The sequence below is a fragment of the Callorhinchus milii genome, unplaced genomic scaffold (genome assembly GCF_018977255.1).
Source record: "Callorhinchus milii isolate IMCB2004 unplaced genomic scaffold, IMCB_Cmil_1.0 Scaffold22, whole genome shotgun sequence".
NCBI classification, from domain to species: domain Eukaryota; kingdom Metazoa; phylum Chordata; class Chondrichthyes; order Chimaeriformes; family Callorhinchidae; genus Callorhinchus; species Callorhinchus milii.
The window spans coordinates 2,835,706-2,859,388 of NW_024704763.1; the positions used below are offsets into that span (position 1 = coordinate 2,835,706).

At 39.4% G+C, this 23,683-nt stretch overlaps 1 protein-coding gene across 4 annotated transcripts in view; it reads right to left on the reverse strand.

Annotated features, from left to right (window-relative positions):
* Positions 1-23,683, reverse strand: part of trpm7 (transient receptor potential cation channel, subfamily M, member 7) — a 57,559-nt gene that overhangs the window by 4,497 nt on the left and 29,379 nt on the right. For 2 of the 4 annotated variants that reach the window (XM_007905639.2, XM_042343143.1), the window contains exons 10-36: positions 23,294-23,366; positions 22,257-22,357; positions 21,176-21,310; positions 20,806-20,859; positions 19,870-20,010; positions 19,584-19,718; positions 18,839-19,119; positions 18,062-18,290; positions 17,228-17,383; positions 16,959-17,102; positions 15,984-16,112; positions 15,221-15,472; positions 14,827-15,001; positions 13,768-13,900; positions 12,526-12,713; positions 11,644-11,776; positions 10,686-11,410; positions 9,042-9,133; positions 8,845-8,953; positions 8,310-8,398; positions 6,579-6,619; positions 5,582-5,607; positions 3,979-4,032; positions 3,126-3,176; positions 2,955-3,020; positions 678-961; positions 369-451 (exon numbers count right to left, since the gene is read on the reverse strand). In XM_007905639.2, coding sequence (XP_007903830.2) covers positions 369-451; positions 678-961; positions 2,955-3,020; positions 3,126-3,176; positions 3,979-4,032; positions 5,582-5,607; positions 6,579-6,619; positions 8,310-8,398; positions 8,845-8,953; positions 9,042-9,133; positions 10,686-11,410; positions 11,644-11,776; positions 12,526-12,713; positions 13,768-13,900; positions 14,827-15,001; positions 15,221-15,472; positions 15,984-16,112; positions 16,959-17,102; positions 17,228-17,383; positions 18,062-18,290; positions 18,839-19,119; positions 19,584-19,718; positions 19,870-20,010; positions 20,806-20,859; positions 21,176-21,310; positions 22,257-22,357; positions 23,294-23,366 — 4,079 coding nt within the window. Of the gene's footprint in view, positions 1-368; positions 452-677; positions 962-2,954; positions 3,021-3,125; positions 3,177-3,978; positions 4,033-5,581; positions 5,608-6,578; positions 6,620-8,309; positions 8,399-8,844; positions 8,954-9,041; positions 9,134-10,685; positions 11,411-11,643; positions 11,777-12,525; positions 12,714-13,767; positions 13,901-14,826; positions 15,002-15,220; positions 15,473-15,983; positions 16,113-16,958; positions 17,103-17,227; positions 17,384-18,061; positions 18,291-18,838; positions 19,120-19,583; positions 19,719-19,869; positions 20,011-20,805; positions 20,860-21,175; positions 21,311-22,256; positions 22,358-22,567; positions 23,027-23,293; positions 23,367-23,683 lie in introns of those variants that run through there. The other 2 variants (XR_006085674.1, XM_042343144.1) reach the window with 2 other exon arrangements.

Here is a 23,683-nt window from a genome sequence, read left to right on the forward strand (position 1 = left end):
GGGAGGGGAGGGCACTGGAAGTCTTTCCTTTGAATTTTTATTTTCTGTGTCTCCACTCAGCACCTCTCCTGTGACAGGACATAGAGAGTGTCAGGCACCACGTAGATGAATGAAAATACAAAGCAGCGACTCCCCACTGCAGCATAATATGCTGTCACTCTAAATGCAACCACCAAATTTGCCTATCCTCCAAAATGTGTTTAAACAAAGAATAACACACTGAAAGCAACAGAAGTGAAGAAGGGGGCAAAAAAGCTTAGTAAAGAGAATTTGAATTCTGTAATTTTGATCAGGTTTATACCTTGGCAGACCTGACCCAACTTAACAATTAATATATTCTTTTTGCAACAAACGTACTCAATGCTTACCTCGGAGAATACGGAATGGTCTTTGGTTTCATTTGGTTGAAGGCAAAGGAAAGCTTCTGTGCAGCCCTCTGTTGCTGAATCTCCTGCACACATTTTCATTCAATTAGTGGCGTCATAAACTGCACAATTCCCAACATGTTCACTTGTTATCCTCATTTTCCCTCAGCCATAAAACAGTATTAGCCTTAGCAATAGCACCCATCCACAGATTAAAGCAGTTTTTTTTAAACTATTAACAGAAAGTTATTAAGACGGCAAACTGAAACAGCTTTTTTGAGTAACAAAGGGAAAAGTGTGGAAAGCACTTACCCTCAAACATAGATGTAACACAGTATCTTCCTTATAGATTCTTGTCCATGTGTTTACCACTTCAGGAAGGAAGGATTTGACGATGTAGAGCTGGCCTGGTTTGAGAATCTCACACTCAGACCACGTGCACTCCACCTTTAAAGCTCTCCGCAAGCCCCCTCCCATTTCTTCTTTGCTCAGGAACTCAATCTTGGCTGCCCGCCCGAGCTGGGACCAGGAAGACATGCTGTTGTTCAGACTGACTGGCGAGCTCTCCTCCAGTCTGTAGATTGTGACAGGTTCACCTTTAACACAAACAGAACAGAAGCCAAGACATGTCAAAAACGGTTTTGTTTGCAACAGCAAACGTACTGAGTAAAGAAAAATGTGGCACGCTAGAAATCAACTAAAGCCATAAAAATGTTGGCAATGTACAGCTTGCCAATAACCATTAAGAAACAGAACAGAAACACTGTCCTTTATCTTTCTCATTCAGATAGGGATAGGCCCGCTGAGCATTTCCTGTTTCCACCGCAGGAAATTACTCACCCTCTCTGTGCTACTTTTCTCTAAATCTTGTAGCAGCAGATTTACTTGATGTCAATTCACTGGAATATTTTTCTATAATCCTATCAAGTGGAGGCACTGAATTCAGGCACAGCTACATTCTAACAGAGTTGATTACCCTTCCAGGAGATGGCGTGCTATACCTAGGTTTCCCACTCAAATTTCTGAGTAGTTTAATATGCAGATTTTAAAAAAATCTTTGCTGCTCTCTGTAGATAGTGCTTATATCCAGCTGAGATGTGGTTTGGCAGAAGGAACACAGTATCGTTGAGTCTCCAATTACCTTCAGTTACACTTCAAAAAAAAATGTTGAACTTCACAGAAAAATATATTTCCTTTCCGCAGGGGTAGTCTTGATCCCATATTTTTTGGCACAAGAACAAAAACATAAAACGAGCCCCATAAAAAGTTTTCAGAAATCACAACATCTGTGATTTATAGCTTTGTTCAACCTTCTTTATAAAAAAAGGTACCACAACTATTTGGATGAGGCAATCCAAAACTTTGCTCGTTCCAGATTTTCATATCAACCCCTATGTACTGCGCTGGATACCTTTGATTGGGCTGGTTCTTAGAACTGAAGGCTTCATCAAAAGCAAGTTGGGCGATTCACCTATTGATAGCAAGTTCATTCGTTGATTTGTGTTGACTACAAGGGGCTTTATGAATTAAAAATGATTTATTCAAATCCAACCAAAGACTACATGAAGACATTTACAGCAGTATAAACATAGGTTGCTAACCAGCCCAACAACTGTACAACTGTGCCAATAAAAGTACAACCTCTCCCCTTCTCCTGAACCCCACAAAACAAGAGCCAAGCAGAAGGAAAAATGTGTTTGGTTTACATCTGGAGGGCCTGATAATACATTACCATTTTGATACTGATAAAATATAATCAACATATTTTGATAACATATCATATATATTATACATAAAAAGTAATGTAAATCAATTCATAGGATGTTACGGCACAGAAGGAGGCCATTCGGCCCATCGAGTCTGTGCGGCTCTTTGACAGAGAAGTTACTTTCACTAACCACAATCACCAGCTTTCTCCCCATAACCCTGCAAACCTGTCTTCCCCAATTAAAAATACTTCTCAGTGGCAGCACTTACTCTGCCTTGCTGTACCACGTACTGGTAGAATTGGGGTTCCAGCCTAAAATTCCCTCACAATCTTATCCATGCCTTGAAGACAGATGCCAAGCAGAGGACAGTGCCTGATTGGTAAGTGAATCACCCAGACTAGTCTTGTGTACTTTGCTGTCACTGGTTTTTAAACAACAGATAAAGATCTGAAAGCAAGTTGATAATCTAACAGGAAACGTGGTGTACAAAAAAATAAATGGACATTAAATGGAGGAGAGTGGTGGGGGTAGAAGAGAGAGGGAGAAAAGATTTCTGAAGTCTTGCCTTGCCAACCGATGAATCTGTAAGCAAGGAAATTATGAGTAGCAATTGGCCCGTGATGAAAAATACGAGAGGGAAAATGGTATTGCAGAATTTGCTGGTCAGGTCTCTGAAATGTTGACATTTCAACATATTTTGATACTGATGGGTTGTTGTACCAGTCACAAGGGACATGGTGAAAGGATGTAGGCGGCTATATTTAGCGGTACAGGCTGTATAGGGATGAGAAGAAACTGGAATCCAACCCTGCACACAATGCATTCTGATCCACACAGATCAGCGTTTTGTTGAATACGAACAAAAATCAATCTTGCTTACCTCTGTTTGGGACAGGAGTAAATGGAATGGTTTGAGAAAGCCTCATCAAATTATTCCTCTCGACAGCTGTGAAAAAGAAAAATATATCTCACTGTTAGCCAATCCATTGGCTCCTGGTGTATTAGTTACTATGAAAAGCATTTGGGTAGCATATCAACCAGCAATACTGACCTGAGTAATAGTAATTTACATCCAGTGTAGGCTTGAAGGGAGAGCCAATATCTATAAAGTGGATAGCAAACATAATAAGAACATTTGGAAGTGTATCTAAACGACAGAACTTAAGAGCATTTATTGGAAAAACAAAATGTGGTTAATAAATCATCTGGCTCTGCAGAATCAGGACTTAATCCATTAAAAACAGAATTTTATCAGGATTCGTAGAAAGGCTGCAAAGTTTTCATGAGAGAAATAAAATACCAGTTACAGTCACAGCGGGACTTTGAGGATCACAGCAGCGCTGTGAAGGTTGGTCATTATCAGATGGAATTTTGGCCCATCGAAACATGCAACACACACTTTAACTCTCAGCACTTGATATAGAGGGTGACCAAAAAGTTGTGATACCATTACAATGTCTAATAAATTTTTAAAAAATTATGATTTTTGTTTAGATAATAGGGTAAACATAATAATAATAATCCTTGCATTTGATATAGCGCTTTTTACGTCGGGAGGACGTCCCAAAGCGCTTCACAGAACACACTGTAAAGTGAATTGACTGTATATTTGTATATTTGTGGGCAAACGCGCACAGCAATGTTCCACAAACAGTCGTAGGTTGAAAATGACCAATTTATTATTGTTTTGCTTTGGAGGGATTATTATTAGGCTCTGTGTGGAGTAAGGAAACTTGCCCAAGGTTTCGCCCTCTGCCTGGAATTGAACTCAGGTCTCTCGCTTGCAAAGCGAGTGCTCTAACCACTGAGCTACGGGACTCCACAACCTCACATCTTTTTGGTCACCCTGTATACATATAAAAACAAGGTGTTCAAAAAATAATACATTAGTTGAGGTTTCTCACCTCCCATTTTCCTCTGCCTTGCTTGGGATTGCTGCACACTGTAGAAATGTGGTGCTGAAACAAACAGTAAGAGCTTTTAAAATGGGCGCTTACCAAACAGCTGAGCAGCAGTACAACACAACAGAGATTTAGAAGACAAAAGATTTTATAAAATCCATTGAAACTCATCACTTACCCAATCAATCAATTCAACCCCAAGACCCACTTTACCCCCACACCCATTCCATCCCCACTCTTTCATACAGCTGTCTGCTTCCCTCTTGAAAGCCACAATAGACTATTCTATCACCTGATGTGGATATAATGCAATGCAGGTATTGTATACAAAAAAGTGGAAATATATTCTACTCCCAGTAGTGACAAACTTAACCAATATTAGCAGAGTGAATTAAATGCATGAGCTACTTCAACACTTTGTATGGATAATAGCACTTGATGATACTTTTAAACAAACAGATACTTTATAAACCAGTTTTCCCAGTAATACCAGTCAGACATCACAATTTACCCTAACACCTTGGTTTCAAAATAGAGAATTTTACAATGTTAACAAAAGTCAGCAATAAAACGTAAAAGCTGAAATGTTCTATCATAGTAATCCTTGCATTTGATAAAGCGCTTGTTCACATCTTCTAAACATCTCAAAGTGCTTCACAGAATATACTGTAAAGTGAATTGACTGTATATTTGTGGGCAAAACGCGACAGCCAAGTACGCACAGGAATGTCCCACAAACAGTCATGGATTGAAGTGACCAATTTTTTTTGAAGGATTATAATCAGGCGTGTGGAGTAAGGAAACTTGCCCAAGGTTTCGCCCTGCCGGGATTTGAACCCAGGTCTCTCACTTGCGAGGCGAGTGCTCTAACCACTGAGCTGCAGGACTTTTCATTCTACTTTTTGACATTTGGAATCAGATAATACTTTAATGTACAGGAGAAGGTGAGCAATTAGCAAAGTAATTTAATCCCTTTCCAAATGTTTCTATGTAACAAAGCAGGAGGAATCTGGTGTTAACTGGTCCAGGACTGGTAGCGAACCAAAGACCAGGGCAGTCAGTCATGTAGCAGAATTAAAACGACCAAATACAGTGAAGGGAAGAATCTAATTGTGCTTTCAGTGTAAGGAAACAAATTGTAAGGCGCTTAGCTATTAAAAGCTGATTGGAATTAGGTTTTGTAGATTTGGCCGGTTTTGTTTATCAGCACAATGCACTGTTTCTCTGTTATTAACCAACTTGGGCTCTATCCAGGTACAGGATTACAAAAGCCTTTAGAAATACACTCAAACCCCTCCCCGCATTCCCCCCAACATGTCATATAACAGCAAAATATTTGAGCTATTATAACAAGTGTGCCCAATAAGGGACATCGCAGAGCACCAGGTGAATCTAACGACTTTAAAAAGTACCTATGCTCAGCAGTATTATATTACATCAGACTTACAATGAGGGGTAGTGCAACAAAGCATTGTGAAACTGCTTCAATTATAAACCCACCACACCCAGACAATTATGACACTTGACTATAAAAGCAAGATAACTCACATTCACTTTGTAAATCTACAATTCCGATTTAGGATCTTAACAAGAATTTAAGACTTACCATTTAAAGCATCTTCACCGGTAGTCCTGCAATGCAGAAATAAAATAACTTATACATTACCCAAGCAACTTCAAAATCAATTTGTCTGAATCATTTATATGGTAAATTAATGCTCTCAAATATCCAATATAGGAGTCCTGTAGCTCAGTGGTTAGAGCACTCGCTTTGCAAGCGATATTCCAGGCGTGGAACTCCACACAGAGGCTTGGTCACATCCACGACTGTTTGTGGGACATGCTGTGACAATTGACTGCCGCGTTTCGCCCACAACTATACAATCAATTCAACAGCGAGGATTATTATTATTATTTTAAGAGCTAGCACCAGCATAGACTCTACTGGCCAAGTGATTTCCCTCATTGCTGCAGTTTCTATGATCTGAATTTGTTACCCACTTCAAAAGTTTTTGCTACTGTAATAAATCTACTTTTGAAAATCAAATATTAATTCCATTTAATATCTGCCATTTTACAAAACTCATGACACATCTCTTCTGAACAGATTATAATGTGCAACCTATTCCTGTCAGCGAACACCCTCCTCGTGGGAATATTTCTTCAGAAAGCAGATTAATTTCCCAACACAATGACAGCACAGGCAGCTAGCTCACAGTTCAGACTGTAAGTAGGTGCTTGACGGGAACAATGAGTTGGCAGAGGTGCAACTAATCCTTTGCTGGACTAGAATAAACGCATCAGTGTTTGCACACAGTTAACTGAATACACCACCCCTTGGTGATGAACTGAATGGCCGTCTCCTGTTCTAGTTTCCCTGTGATGGTACAGTATAATTTGGCAAAATAATAAGTGGTCAATGATGGAGTAGGTTTCTTAGTAGAGTAAATGGGAGTTTTTTTTATTGGCACGAGGGACAAACCTCTGATTTGGGTGTCATGCACATGTATAGTTTCTATCTTAAAACATCAAAGTTGCAGTGTGTTAGGTAACAGCCCTAGAGCAGATTGGCACAACTCTTCTGAACCGTATTTGTTACTTACATTTGACAATTGGATGCAATAGACTTTTCATCTGGACGGTCCTAAACAAGAGAGAAAAGGGTTAGGTTCTTGCTGATCTTAACTCACTGGTGGACCCGTGTGAGGTTTTGAGTTGTTTTTAGTTCATATGGCCTTCACAAGGAAGTTCAAAGACCAGGCTTATTATTAGTTGAACTCACTGAAAGAACAAGAAAGACCGAATGCAGGAAAGCAATCCAACATTATTTACTCATTCAACTTCCACATACAAATAACTGACATCAAAGTATCACAACAGAATTACGCTAATTGACTAATTTTTAGGCCACCGTGTAGGATGAAAGTGCTTATCACATTGATCGGTCAGATCAAAACACAGCGTGAAAGTATGCAGTTTTTTCTAAAGTCGTTGCCTTGGAGAAAGATTTAACAGAATGGATCTGCACTTTCGCTCAAGGTGACCACAAGTAGAATGTACCTTATGCAATGGTTCAGAACAGGCTAAAGAGTAAACACAAAGAAATGCATTCTGCTGTCGGTTGCTTGGTAATGGGTTTAACTACGATTTTGTTTCCAAGCGAAACAAACTTCTCAGACTGGTGCAGGGCCCTGGCTAAAAGCCAAGCCTTTGCAGTCAGCTCTCTTCCCAGAAAGGAAGCCTGTGGTGACTGATGAATATATCAGTGCTGTGATTTCCTGAGATGAATGCGGATCAAAGGCAAAACATTTCAGATGTGTTCTTTGGATGGTCATATCCAAAAGCCAGATATACAAGTTGATCAATTAATAAACCATAAAGCTAATTTATTTGCAAGCAGATATGAGGGCAAATGTGCTAGCTTTCAACGACAGGAACAATCACTCATGGGGCAGACAAAATAGTGATTGAGACTGCAATTGATCAGTGCAAATGTGAAGTTTCATAACTGAACTTTCCACTTTTCCAACTTAATGTCTTGTTCAGAAAAGGTTGCAATGGCCCCACATGCACTCTTGAGCTACGCAAGATACCATGGGAAAGCAATGTTTACATCTAGAGAAAACAGCTGCAACATCACACTAAAAAGAGTTGAAATGGTTATTTTGGCAACAGATAAACCTTTTCCATTTTGTACAGCAAGCCCTTACAGTCACACAGCTTCCAATACTTGGCACACAACTGGGGCTTTCATGGATGCTAGTTATCCACTACTAAAGAAAGAAACCCCTGGGTAACTATTCTGATCCAGGTGCTGGATTTAAGTACAAAGTACTGCTGAGGGCTAAACAAATGGAACTGATTTAAAATGAACAGCAGTGGGTTTCAAACAAAACTTTAGAAGGTGCAAAACCAGAAACCAAATCCTGGTGACAAATCAAACAGTCAGAAAAGTGTTTCAAAACATTTACAAAATCACCACGAAAAGGAACCTGCAATGAATTAGGGACTAAAAAAACTGCAGGAAATCTGAAACAAAAATAGCAACATCGGAATCTGAACGAATTATAAAAAGACTGTTAAAGATAATTAGAACTTTGAAGAAGCCATATCAATAACACTGAAGCAATCTCCTTGTGTGGGAGCAACATATCAACATTGCTGAGAATGGAGACAAAGAGCTAAAGTGCAGTTCCAGGTCAAGGTCTGACACTCAGCACAGATCCAACAAGGTACCACACAACCCAGAGTGAGCATTTGAATATTATTTCATACAAAAAAAGTCAAGCACATTCGTGGATGCGAGCCAAGAACAGGTATGGAAGCAGACTGACCATCAGCAGGGAAGCCATCAAATCCTCCTGGTGAAATCGGATGTCTTCAGCTGAGGCCCTCATCCAGTTTTTACTGCTCTTACCTTGCACTGAAATAGAGAAGATGGATTCAAAGTCCATGCTGTGAAAGTGACCTGATATTCTTATTGCAATCAGCCAACTGTATTATCACTAACATTTCCTCTTTTTTATATTAAATTTAAAAATAGCAGATAAAAAAGGAAGGAATCCTAATGCAGAGATGAGCTGGCACATTTCCAGGCACTTGCTAATATACTTCCTAATGTCAAAGCACTTCAGTGACCTTTCCTTCAGCAAAACAAATAGAATGGTCTCTGGATACTGTACAAAGTAAACAGTGAACATCCTGTACAATACAGATAGGTGTAGCTAATCCACTTTACCCACAGCACACTCCACGTACATCAAGAATGAAGGTCATTTAATTCAAAATCATTTCCATCAAAAATAAGAGAAAATCACTGTGTTTCTGCACTGTGTGTGTATGTATATATATATAAAAACAACCACTTACAAGAAGCTGCTTGAACAGATGCACCAGGCTTTAAATGATCACGGTAAAGCTCAGCAAATCCACCGTAGGAATTCACTGTTCTCAACTGATATTCAGGGCGAAGAGAATCCTAGGTAAAGTTAAGAGGGAGATTTTAATGTGCAGTTTTTTAAAATCAATTAAATAATACCAAAATAGTGAACATTCTCAAACTGTACCAAGTTCTGAATGGTTCCCACTGCCGATTTTTCTTTTAATGTGATTGCTTCCCTGGTCCCAGATTTTGGTAGCTCCAAGTTGTCTTTGTGACCTAAAGAAGACGCAATTTAAGTTAATAATCTCGTCTCTGGCACAGCAACAAATATGAACAGTACAAAGCAAATGTGAATGTTAAGGAGTGCATTTGTTTTTTGTAAAGTTTCTGATCCATTTTAGCAACGTGAAAGGCACTATACAATAATAATAATCCTTGCATTTGATATAGCGCTTTTCACGTCGAGAGGACGTCCCAAAGAGCTTCACAGAACACACCGTAAAGTGAATTTACTGTATATTTGTGGGCGAACGCGGCGGCCAATTGCGCACAGCAATGTCCCACAAACAAGTCGTAGATTGAAAATGACCAATTTATTATTGTTTTGGGTTTTGGAGGGATTATTATTAGGCTTTGTGTGGAGTAAGGAAACTGGCCCAAGGTTTCGCCCTCTGCCTGGAATTGAACTCAGGTCTCTCACTTGCAAAGCGAGTGCTCTAACCACTGAGCTACAGGACTCCAGAATGCAGTTTGTTGATACACCAGCATGTTGCAACAGTGCAATTCGAGATGTGTTCAAATTTAGTTCACATTAGGTTAATGACATTTCAAGTCTATTTTAGATAACTGGATTTTAACTCTTTAAAAAAATCTGATGCTTCTTCTGATCTGTCCTAAGGCAGATATAATTTGTCTCTTTAATTAACCAGTCATGTGATACTTTTTTCATGCCTTGAAAGCTCTTTCCAATGACAAATCAAAAGCCTAAAGACACAACTTAAGTTAATAATCTTGTTCAAAATTTTGAATTAAAATCAAGGTTAAATTGAAGAAATTAGGTTTGAGGTTTTACACTTAGCACAAAATTTAAATAAAATGCTAAAAAAAACCTTTCAGGCACACTATAAGAGCACCCTTTCCCATGAGACTTAACACTAACATTTCAGAGTCAGCAAGTTAAATAATTAACAAAATGTTGAAACTTTCAATTTTATGGAAATCAGTCCAAATTAAATACATTTCTAAGAAAGTGGGGGGAAAGAGGGGAAAAAATGGAACACCTGTGGTGACCAATTGTGGCAACAGAACCAGAAAAAAAGGGAATAGAGCGAAGCCCCATGCAATGCACCGACAGTGATGTGACCTGCAACCAGGTGAAGTTGCGCAAAAGAGCTCAAACCTCTCAATTGGGATTTGTTCCACAGGTCACTCAACGGTCCTGCTGAATTCCCAACAGTTGCGCGTTGAGCACACATTTCCACTGCCTGTGTGAGCATATCATCCCAATGTCCGTCTCTGGGTTGCTCATGGGCTTCATGACATTGTTTTGTGAATGCGTTGGCTGAAAACAACTTGCCCTCCTGCAGAGGTCTTGCATTTTGAAAGCGATTTTCAAAGTCGTCCCATGTGCTGGGATTATATTCAGAGCCACAGTTGTTAGTGGCGCCAGTGTCTGCACTGCTCTCAGTCTCAATGAATGCATGTTTGAAGTATCCTTTATTCTCAGTGCAAACTATGGAAATAGCAGGGCAACAGAAGCAGCGAGCAGGATGGGAAGAATAGCAGCAAACACCTTCAGGTGAAGCAGAAAGAACTTTACTATACTTACCAACAAAGGCCCCGAATTCAACAGAACTGCCATCATCATCTAAATCCTTTCTCGGCAGGTCAGCTGAATCACCATCCGACACAAACTCCAACTGGCTTTTGCCACTGGGCTGAGATGGGGTGCTAACAAAGAACTGGGCAGATGGGGAGGAGAGGTTTGGTATGCTGTGGAATGAATGTCCTGGTATTTGATCACAGTTGAGAGACTGGGTTTTCCCTAGTCCTAAGTGGCTTCTATGCCGGAGTTCAGAAGGCGATCCTGTATTTGACAATAAGGCACAGCCCGAGGACCCAGCCTCCGGAACATTCAGTACATTTCCCTGCCAACTTGGAAGCAAATCCTGACCTAATTTCCTGCCCGAAGCGTCAACGTTGTCTTTAAGGGAACCATTAGCACCGATAGAATCCCCAGAATCCATCACTCGTTGAGGGAAAGAGGAGCCAAAGTAGGTTCCGATGCTGTGCTTTTTGCGAAGCGAAGATTTAAGTGGGGCATCGGCGAGATTCTCCCCCAGATTTCTCGAAATGCTCAGCTCACGGGAGATCTCATTGTGCACCTTGGTGGCTTCAGAGGCTTTTTGGGCAGTCAGTGCTTTCAAGGTGTCCACTGTGAGAGCCGACAGGTCCTGTAGGTGACCAATTTGACAATCCAGCGACTGCAGTGACCGTTTGATGTAATTCACACGATCACCCACTTCTTTCAGCTGGATGGACATATTCTCAACCCTAAGNAAAAAAGAGCCAATTCAACCATTTTAGAGTTAACACTACAAGTTAAAATAATAATAATGCTTGCATTTGATATAGCATCTTATCACATCTTCGAGATGTCTCAAAGCGCTTCTCTGGACAACCTTGAGCTAAAAGAATCCTTTTACGGATACGAAATAAAAACAATACTCTCATTCCCCAAGGGCGCTGCATATTTACAATATTTCAGTAATTTAAAACGGTTGTACCTTTCAGAGGTCACCCGAATTCTTTCCTCACTACCTGAATGAAACCGATCTTCTTTTTCATGGAAGTACTTCTCCACACATTGCTCTTCAAAGTCGTGCAATTTTTTCTGGTCTTCCTCACTTAAAAATAATTCTGAAAAGGACAACGATAAAAAAAGGATGTGATCTAGAGTTTTTGCTTACTGAAGCGAACAGTAAACTTATTTTTAAAAACATTTTTAAATACTTCCAGTCAAAAGCCTTATACTAAGTGAATCTGTTCATAATATTTGTGTTTATCTGTGCATAAAACAAAATGGAGTTTGATCCCCACAACATCTTCAACGAAACAGAAAAAGCCTGGAATAATGGAAGTCAAGTCACCCACTCCACTCTTGCAGCAGAATGATGATCAATGGAAAAAGTCTGCCAATAGTCATGGAATGGAATTACTAGCCTGGGAATGCAGGAGTAGATAGGAACACCCTTGGACAATTGTAGATAGTCAAATCCAAAAAGGGATAAGATTCAGTCGTTATCTATAACAAAATCTTGTCTGCTGACTCTGACATTTACTGTGCTTTGGATCTTTACAGCCTGTGTGTAGTCCAGAGGAACATATTGAAAACAGAGTCAGGTTTAAATAACCCAGAGTGTGAATGTGGAAAGGGACAAACTTCTGCAGCATAGTGCAAAGGTATAATATAATTGTTCAGTAGCAAGGCTTGCATCTCCAAGTTTTGTTTTATAAATCCTTTTTCAATCTACTTTAGGATTCTAAGAATCCTCATTTGTGCAAATCAGATTATTTATTAAGGAATACCATTTGAAATCACTATGTTATCTTCAGCTCAAGAAAATTCACCCAGTTGTTTAAGCTGGCATTCAGTTGTGTCTACTTACTTGGTCCACCTTGACCTCGGTCACGTTTTCTACCTTGTCGGCAGATATGAGAGATTAACAAAGCAAAGTGGCTGAGGATGATGAGAGGAGGCGGGAGGACAGGTTTTTCATGATACGCCATGATAAAGTGATACCGTTGATACTTCCATACAATGTTCGAAATGGCTTTTACTTGGAAATATACATTACTAAAAAAAAAGAAAAAATATTGCTGTAATTTATAAGGTTTAGTCAGAATATGATACGACACCCACCCATTTAACTTCAAGGAAACATTAGCACCATGTTAGCTAGAGACAAAAAGTTTTGAGCTTCCAGCATTTGAAGTTTCCCCACTGCCTCTAAATTGTGCTTCCCTCAGCCAATTTTCACTCTCTCTAGTTCAATGCACGAGCAAACAAAACTTTGCGGCAGAATATGAGTTATGACTAAATCAGGGAGTGGTTATTGCACTTCTAACAATTGGTGACATTATGTTTATAAATATAAATAGTATAAATAGATGCATTGCTATTTCTGAATCTGAAACCTGAAGTTAGGTCTCAATTAACTTTTTACATTCTAAACAATTGGGAGCAATAACTGCTCTGTGAATCCAAATGCATGAATTGAACTTACACCAAAAATATACTCTGCTTAAAATCTTTTTTACGGTTAAATGTTAGGTGAATAATCAAACACTGATTTATTAAATATTAAACTCTGTACTGTAGTTTGATGCTCCAGCTATAATACATATTTGGCACGGACATTGCACAACCTTTTCTGTACCAGGGCCAAAATTGCAGCATATCTAATGACTTCTTAGATATTAGGATTCTGCTAGTTTCAACAGGTATATCTGAACTTTGTCTTCGAGATATTAGCTCAAGGATATGAATTTTCTTTTAACTTCTTATCTCAATTTTTTATCTAATTTCTTTAACATGAAACCCACTCATTAGTATAGTTGAGCTGTAAATAAAATTTCGCAAATTAATAATACTTTTATTGTGTCAGCAAAGTTTGTATTAGGTCATTAGACAGTGTAAAGGCTACAGGTTACAGTAACAAAGTGTTATAACACCTCCAGTTAGCAATTTCAGAAGCAAGTATTAGCAATCGGCCATCTATAGAACTAAAGGCAGCTGATCAAAAACATTGGTTTTTGTTTGGGAGGTTGCATTAAATACCTGAAATTTTGGTAATCCAAATGAATAGTGAGGGGACAAAGAGTCTTAATACATCTAAACATATACTCACTTGAAAAATGCAATGAGAAGATTCACCATGAGGATATACTGCACAAAGAGGTAGACTGCTTGTAAGAATGGTGTTATCCAATAACCAACAACACAACGCTCCTTTGCCCCTTCTTCAGTGTTGTTGGCGCAGGCTGTGGGGGTGATAAGGAGAAGAAAAAAGACAAAGAGCTTTTTATTACCCAGTATAGTTTTTCTTAAGCGGTATAAACAGCATTGCCTATTAAGATTAATAATAATAATCCTTGCATTTGATATAGTGCCTGATCACCGCATTGAGACGTCTCTAAGCGCTTCAGTCACAACTGTGAAGTGAAGTGACTGTCTATTTGGGGGCGAAACTTGACAGCCAATTGCGCACTCCAGTGTCCCACAAACAATAGTGGATTGAGTGACCAAATTATTTTTCTTAAAAATTTGTATTGAAATATAAGTGACGAGAATATAAATTGTTCACGGTCCACAACAATATCCATAATAAGATCATTCAACAACAACATGAATTTATATAGCGCCCTCCACGCCGGATGGCGTCTCAGAGCGCTTTACAGTAACGGATCCCGGGACTGAGCCAGGGGGAGGGGGGGGTGGGGGGGGGAAAGGTGACCAAAGGTGCGGTCGAAAAGAAAGGTCTTCAGCAGAGACCTGAAAATGGGAAGGTAGGGAGCGAGGCGAAGGGAGTGAGGAAGGCAGTTCCAGAGCCTCGGGGCATAATGGCTGAAGGCACGGCCGCCAAGGGTGGAGCGGAGGACTCGGAGGAGGCCAGACCCGGGGGAACAAAGGCAACGGGTGCTGTTTGGAGGAGAGAGGTAGGGGTTTGCAGGGACTTGAATACAATGGTGAGGATCTTGAAGTCGATCCTCTCTGGGATAGGCAGCCAGTGCAGTCTGGCAAGGACTAGAGTGATCGGGGAGCGGAGTTTCGTGCGGGTGAGAATGCGAGTTTTGAATGATTTGGATTTTATGGATGGTAATGGATGGGAGACTGACAAAGAGGGCGTTAAGAATTTCTGAACCTTTCCAGAAATTTAAGGAATCAATTTTGAAAGTAAGTTACTTACGATCAATTTCATATGCATATACTTCACCGTAGATCATCCAGTAAGGCTGAAAGACTATGTCTTTTGCTAGTTCCCACGATGCTTCCTTATCTGGATAAAGGATCGCCTTCCTTGGAACGCCAAAGCTCAGTAGCACAACTGCCATGATCACCACAATGTAAAACATGTTTGCCACCTAGCAGTCAAGAGGGAAAAGGCAGAAGAGCAGGCACATTTTGGAATCACTAAAAAAAATGTTGCATACTTCATATCAATGACAAAAAACTTCATTGCATCAAAATGATTCAGAAGTTTCACGAGTTCTTTGTTCAGATAAAATTTGAGATTGTTGATAGAGAGTTTAAATAGTTTTCGTTAAAAATTAAGTAAAATAATTGCCCAATGATCCACTTACCATTTTACCTATCATTGTGACATAAGGTCCTGCATGCTGATTCACTGCTAGAAAATCGAGGAGACGCACGTACCAAAATATAATGTTGAGGCAATAGGTTATTCTGCCGGCTGTTAAAATGTCCCCGGTTCCAAACCTTAGCCCGAAACCAACAAAAAACAAAATAATTGCGATTGTATCGGTGATGTTGAAATAATCACTGAAATAGACCTTGATCTTCTGATTGATCTTTCCGGCTTCTGACATGAAAAGCTAGATGTGAAGAAAAATTTCAAAATTAGAAAAGAAATCCACGTTTTGACAAACCAAAAATCAGATTGTGAGGCAAGACTATGCTACATATGGACCACCCACCACCTCTGACAACGGTTTTAAAAAAAATAGATTGTTTTATCGTCAGCCAATGGAACTATAACTAACATTAGCCTAACTTAACATTGGCTATTCAATCATAATACTAAACCCACCATCAATATTTCCATCATTCTCAGATTACCCCTAAACCATTGTGTGTGGCACTTAAAACAATTTTGCAACAAAGAATTCTGTGGATTTTACAATATCTATACTATGAGTTGGAACATTTTTATATAATACTTGCATTTAATACAATGCCTTATCACGTCTTCGAGACGTCGCAAAGTGCTTCACAGAATATACTGTAAAGTGAATTGACTGTTTATCTTGTGAGCAAAATACAGCAACCAATTGTGCACAGCAGCGTTCCACAAACAGTATATGCATCACTAAGACTAATTCCCACCTCTCTAATTTTCTCTATGGCTAAGGTAAAGATGAAGGATATCACAATCCATTCTTGAAAGGAAGGCGAGCCTTTCATATGTACCAGAACGACATATGTATAGAGCATGAGGAACCCCAAATACGCCAACTGGAAAACACAAGACAGAGGAATGTTTAGAAAATAAATGAAAGAATGATGTAATAGGTCTCAAGTCCATGCTCTGCATCTCAGGAACAAATTGAAAAGAAGTTGTCAGTTTCTCCTGAATATGAATCTTTTAGGAACACGAGCAAAATACAACAACAACAAAATTACATTTGTAAAGCACTTTCATGTCGGGAGGACGTGAAAGGTACTTTACAAAGTTTCCATTCTACATCCTCGACTATAGAAAAGTTTGTTATCTTTAACTGGCCAGCTCATGGTTTAGAAAACTATATCACAATTTCAACCCACAGATGTAAATTGTTAAACACTGCACAGATGCTAATTATTCATCTATTTTGGGTCCAGATTAAACGTTACATGTGGAATTTAACCTCAAAACAGACCAATATTCTCTGATTTACGAATACATAAAGTGAGTTGGATTAGCGTTGATTTATAGTGAGCATGTTGCTGCGAGAACATTTTGCTTTCCGCAAATACTCTGAACTAACAAGACTTTATCATACATACACCTTCATGGAAGGTGTGAAGTACTTCTGTTTTTCTGTCAACTTTGATCTTTTCTCCATAATGATTCTTATTATTTAGCATTACATCCATTACTATTTGTTTTGTTTGCAGCTTCTCTCGCTTGCAATATATTGTCCCACTTGATCCAGTTTTCCTTAAATCAGCTCAATACAGATGCGATTGAAATGTCACTTTTCAAAATCATTTTTCATAGAGACCTTAGGTCCCAGAAATGATTCTCTGCATGCACTGAATTAGCAAATCTTAGCCAGGAAAGAGCACGCACACACATACATTTCTGTGTTGCTAACTTACTGTATTAAACCAGAACTTTGCAATGGGTGCATGGTAGAAATAGTAGAACTTCCTGGTGATAGGCAGTCTCCTCTGTTTATTCAGGGGCACATCGTCCTGCTTCATCTCATGGAGGTCACAGATGCCCTCTTCCTTGAACACATCCTGGATTACATCAAAAAAAAATTGTGATGGGTTTATACACTATATAAAGAGAGAACATGAAATACACAGCTGTATAGCTTACTGAGAATCAAGCAAACGGCATTAGTTTACAAACCCGTTCTTACCATGGATATCTGATCACTGGGGATCTGAAAGTTGTGTTCACTGTCCTCCATGTTCATCTGATGAGCATCTTCAGATTGAGGAATATGAGACATTTCTGCCTTGGTTTTAAACTCCAGCATTAGGATAGTGGGTGGGAACAGAATACTCAGAATAACCTATTTAAAAAATAATTCCATTTGTTAAAAAGATTGCAATCTTTCCCTGCACTCTCCATGGCATAGAGGAGATGGGAATGCAAACTAGAGAAAACGGTAATCAAATGCACTGTCTGTTGTGTCAACACCTAAAAGTACATTCTTCAGATTGCTTTGGTTTTTAAATTACTTAACTCATTGAACCCACAAAAACAATGACGCCTTGTAGGAGGAACAGTAGCGTTCTTGACCAAGGATTCTATATAAATCTCCTCGTCTGTCTTTGGTAAACTCACAAATGTTGTGCTTCACCCCCCAAACAACCAGTGTAAATTGGGGTTGAGCAAGCAGGAACCATACCGCAGCCAAGCAACTGACAAAATCTGAAGACAGTGGTTTCAGGAGCAATGCCATTCTTACTGGCAATAAACTGGGATCAGTCTTCTATGACCCACTGAAAGTTTTCCAGATCAATGAACTACCTACACTTTATTTTAATGCTTTAGCAAAAAATTAAAATCCCAAATCACGCGTTAGNTTTTTTTAATAAACAGGCATACAATGCAATATGACAACAATCTACTTACTATACGTTAGGCTTCTGGTTTGAAATTGCTCTTTGCCCTGGTTTGGACTTTTGGGGATAAGATTTGCAACACTAAAGAGGTCTTTATTAAAAATATTCATGCAAGTATTTACCTTATACCAGGAATTCTTTCTCATATTCAGCCTTCCCATCCACATGTCTGACAGCAGCATTTGGGTACAGGTGTGCGCCACAAAAGGGCGAAGCCTCGAGTTAACTGCCAATTTAAGGCACGTGGAGTTGCTCCAGTTCTTCAGTTCATAAGTCAGCAACTTCATGGCCATTGTCTCATCGTGTCTGAAGGACTGATCCAGTAGATCTACTGCTAGCTGTCCAAATTCACTGAAACATAAAGGCAGCCCTGAACATCCTAACAGATTCAGCCTGACCCACTTTGCCTTCTTAAAAGTGTGAAATAATTGTTTGTACAAAAACTATTTTCTGCTGAGCCGTCTCTAACCCAGATGGTCTCAACTCAGCTGGAGTGACCTGCAGTGGACATCTGCAGCCTCTTTCCTCTGCCTACGTTAGTGTTTCACTGGGGCAGCAGATGTGATGCTCTGCTTTTTTTCAAATTGGACTGCAAGATTAAATAGATTGCATTACCATTGCTAACTAAGGAACGCGATAATGGTTTGCTGTATTGGCAGGATTGTGGTAGCAATCTATGCAGCTGGGAAATCATATGCGGCATGAAGAGAATGCAAAAACAAAATGTTTTTTTAAAATTTCTTAATAAGAAGGTTCATTAATATGCACAAATCCTAATGGAGGTTGCGGGGGGTGGGGGGGGAGGGTAGAAAGGGGGGTACCAGGCCTGGACAAAATAGCTTTTATTTTTATTACAGCGTGAAAGAAAGGCCCCAGGCTGCGAAGTTCATTACTGTTACCTTGAGTACTGTTTTAACTCTTCTGATGTATCATCAACTACATCACTCTGCTTTGCCTCATAAGACATGGATCGATTCAGCTTACAGGCAACTAAAGCCTTAGCCATGGACTCTTCTCCATGTTGCCAGAAGAACATGGCCATCTTCTGCCTCTTCATTAGGACGGCCCACATGAGCAGCTCATTGAAAGGATAGGGAAAACGCTTGGTCTCTGGGTCATCAATGTCCACAATTTCATCTTTGGTTTTCCTTCTCTTCCCCTGATCAACAGAGGATTCAGGCTGAAAGAGCAGAAATGGAAAGTCAGCATTCTCTCTGGCCACTTATCACAGGCTGAAACTCAGTGAGTCAGCATCAACAAGCTGCTCTGCAATTTGCCTAAGATCTACACAATCATGATCATCAAACATGCCACAATCAAGAACAACAAGATTACATTTGTAATAGCACCTTTCATGTTGGGAGGACGTCCCAAGGCGCTGGACAGTGTTCAGCATTTCAGACTTGAGCTGGGGTCAAGGGGGAGAAGGAAGGAGGGTGATCGATGGCATGATCGAAGAGGAGAGTTTTGAGGCGGGACTTGAGGGAGGCTAAGGAGGAGGCGAGGCGGAGTGATTGGGGGACGGAATTCCAGAGTTTGGGGGCAGAGTGGCTCCTGAAAAGCTTCAAAAGATTACAGCAACAGAAATGTGTGGTTCATGCAATTTGAAGTCAAATAGTGAGCATTACTTTAAATTGCCAATACCTTGGGTTTATAAGGCTGGGCAGTCTTGATGAAGTGATTATGTCGAGTCTTCTCTTTTTTATCCGCTCGGTTAGTCAATGATTCCTGGTGCTTTCGCAGCTGAGGTCCGCTACCTGTCGAATGTCGTCCAGATCTCTAAAATGTTTGAAAAACAAGAAAGGGTATGGCTTGTTGGAGTGAGAATATTCTGGATTGCCTTCTTCATTCAGGCTGTACGAATATTTATTTTGAAAAAGGTTTGAGGGCAGAATTATGTGGTCCAGTGCAGAACGTAAAAAGAACATACCCGATTGTTTCCGTGGAGGTTGTTGTATATAATTCTGAAGCGTTTCCTCGTATATGTACACCTATAGGTTCCACCCATAAGGTATTCAATAACGAGACCCACATCAATTAAAATGATTTTATAATCTGGAGGAAGATTCCCCTGAAAAAATAAAGGGAGATATTTTAAATAGTTTTGAAAGTCTGTAAGGTTTGAGTCTTGGAACACATTATCTTAAAAGTCAAAATGCGTTTCTCTGCCTCTTAAATTCCACATAATCCTCAATGGACGGCAACTCTAACTCATGTTTTAGGCTTTCTAACAGCTAGAGGCAGTTTGGAAGAAGCCTTTCATAGTCTAATGACATTTCACTCTTGTGACATCAAGAAGAATCTGGCTCTGGCCAATGCAAACCAATCATCCAAACCACTGTGCCAGAATTTGCTGCAATGGGGAGTGATAGACAAAATGAACCCACAGCACAGTTATAAAAATTGTACCAATTTATCAGCCTCATCTTTTAATAATAGAGATTGAGTGTAAGTATAAGAATGGGAAAAACAGCTTGTTAAAAGCAGGTTATTGGGACCACTCCTACCAAGGTGCATTTTATCATTCAACTGGCGCTAAAGTGATCATTTCTTGTTCTTTTATCATCATTTTGTTTTTAAACCAAGTTTATTTTAATTGTTAACAATAAATCCCATCATTGTGGAAATATTTTTGGTTTAGCATTTCAGTTTAGCAGTAATCACACCACTGAGAAAATCAAGGAGTTACCAATAGTGCAAGGGAAACTGCAATCTGGTCCCGAGCATCTTCCACGGTGCTTTCACACATTCAAAACTCTAATAGCAGTGAAGTAACTACTAGTGTAAAGTCCTCCAATGTAATTAAATCAATCATAAACCACAGCATGAGAACATACAATGTGAAGGCAAGCACAAGGAAAATTACCTGTTTCACATCTCTCACTAAATGAAGCAATGTTGGATTAGTCGGTCCTTGTTTCTGTGAAGACATAACAGTATTATTTATGCAAAAACACAGGACTTTAAAATATGAGAAACAGCAAAGCACAACTTACAAAAGGCCTGCAGTTAGCATCCCTAACCTTTTTTTGTACGTGGTGCAAACTCTAACCCGTTAGGATAAAGTACAGGCCACAAGCTTACTATTGCTGGTGGCAAAATTGCCAGAAACACTCAGTGAATATTTGTGTTGAATAAATTAGCGACATCAATCTCTACATATTCAATCTAAATACTCTAGGGCACATTTTCTTCATCCACCTGGGTTTTCAAACAGTGAACAGTTCCACACTTACTGTGTTGTACAGTTCTTCCAGCCTAGGGATTGTAAGGAACTTGTGCATGCTCACTCCATTTTCAATGAGAAGTTTTACGAATTCCACTCGGTCCATGACGAGGGCATCCAGCATTGCTTGTTCCAATGACCCAACCTGTAGCAAACAACCAAAATGTAGTTGGTTTCAAAATGCCATGACTCTGCAAAAGACAACAGGCAGAGCCAAGTGGCTACAATTTTACAAGTTTGACCATATTTCAAATAATTTTACTTTTGAAAACAAATGAACAAAATACCTGTTGTATTTTACAATTAAAACATTTTAATGTGTGATACAGCTTCATATTTACCTTATCTTTGTCTATAATCAGGAACTTAAAAAGAAAGTGTTCTGTACAGGAACTGCAAAGGTCAAGTTTCAAAATAATAATCCTTGTATTTGATATAGCGCTTTTCACGTCTTCTAGACGTCTCAAAGCACTTCACAAAATATACTGCAAAGTGAATTGTCTGTATATTTGTGGGCGAAACGCAGCAGCCAATCATACACAGCAGTGTCCCAAAAACAGTTATGCATTAAGTGACCAAATTATTATTTTTTTTTTCTTGAGGGATTATTATCAGGCGTGTTAAGTAAGGAAACTTGCCCAAGGTTTTGACCTGCTGGGAATCAAACCCAGGTCTCTCACTTGCAAGGCGAGTGCTCTAACCACTGAAATACAGGACTCCACAATGGGAAATATTAATAAATTAAGAAAATATTTCTACTTATGGGGATGAAATATATAAGCAGTCAAAATTGAGTTGTGCAATGTCAGTTGTAACGAAAAATAATCTGTATATTCCAAGGAAGGCTGGAATTCTCTCCTCTCAGCTCAAACCCACCTCTGTAATCAGCGCAGATTATGAATATTAATATTGAGTCTAATGCCTATTTTTGATGCAGTTTAATATTGCAGAGGTGGTCTGTGAAATTCTTGATAGCTCATTGAAGATCAAATCTGTGAAAAGCACAAGCTACCTTGTCCATGTCGTGTACACACCCGGATTTGAACATTACCCACTGCAAAGACGACACTAGAAGGTCAATATTTACATACCAGCCATTGCTGCCCATAAACAAATGCGTGGTTCTTGGCAATGTCCACTCTGTCCCAGGCAAGAGTTAAGATCAACTGGTCAAATGCAGACAAGCTGGTACCTGTATTAAATGAAAGAAAAGGAAGTCAAAAGGAAGTGTTGGAAATAATTAATGCTAGTATTAATTGGTGTACGAATGAGAAAATCTGCATTAATTTACTTAAAGGTACACAGGTCAAGAATGCTGCCTGGATAACACTACAGTTTTCTTGTACTGGGCACAATCACTCTACTAAGTTTTCTTTCAACTTCTGCTGAGCTCCCGCTGGGGACTGAGGGTAGAGTGAGAAGTTTAAAATCCTTTTGCACTTCAGAATGTAGGATGTGTACTGTAATCTTAACTTTGTTGAAATTCCACAACAGCCTCTCTTACACATCAGAGGCTAAACTAAATAAAACTCCAATAAGAAAACTAATTCTCACTTTCTTTTTAATTCTTACCAAACTCTCGATTATACTACTTTTTTTGTTGGTCTCGGCACTCTAGCTCTCTCTCTTTCTCTCTCTGCCATCACTCTGATTTCAAATGTTGGACAGACATGGTCATTTCCTTTTTTCTGGATACTTTATTTCCGACTATCCTGCCTCATTCTGGGTCTTTCCAATGTCTCAGTTCCCGATCTGAACACTGTAGCGTTCAGAAGAGAAGCTTGGAATGGAGGATTCCTGGTCCTGGGCATCACTCATTCTCAGACATGCACAGGGCTCCACTCTGCACTGAAAAATACATCTGCAATGGATGAAAGTTTGACCAACATTTATTAATTAGCAATTAAGAGTCAGTAACAGTTGCATGCACTGGTTTTAATACCACATAACTCTGATCCAGAGGTTTACCAAGTTCGCAAGTTACTTGGCCTGATAGCACTGGTTTGATTGCTCGTTTGGTGGAACAGTCTTTTTTTTAAAAATATTGAAGATTATAAATTTTGTTGGCCAACCTTTACGGCCAGTTAAGATTGAGGATTGTTACAACATTTAAAGCAAGAATTCTTACCCTTTAACAATGCTGTTAGAATGGCCACATCTATGTCTTGATGCTCCTCTGATCCAATATGATACACTGTAATCTGAGATCACACATCAAGTTACTTGCAGCTCAAAATTTTCATATAAGAACATTACTCTTGGCTGGGGGGGTGGAGAGAAAGTCAGGAGGACTCACACAGAAAAAGCTTTATTTATTGATCTCTTGTGGATTTGCAGCACTTCAAATTATTTGACTTCAAGCATTTGTTTTCATATTTTACCCAAATGGGGGGAGAGATGCAAGAATATTTTTTTCCACAAATAACGAAACCACAATGAAGCACTTTCAGATAATGAGAGATGAAGCCTCAGTGTCAGTCAAAGGATGGAAAGACAGCACTAGATATACATTCGGCAT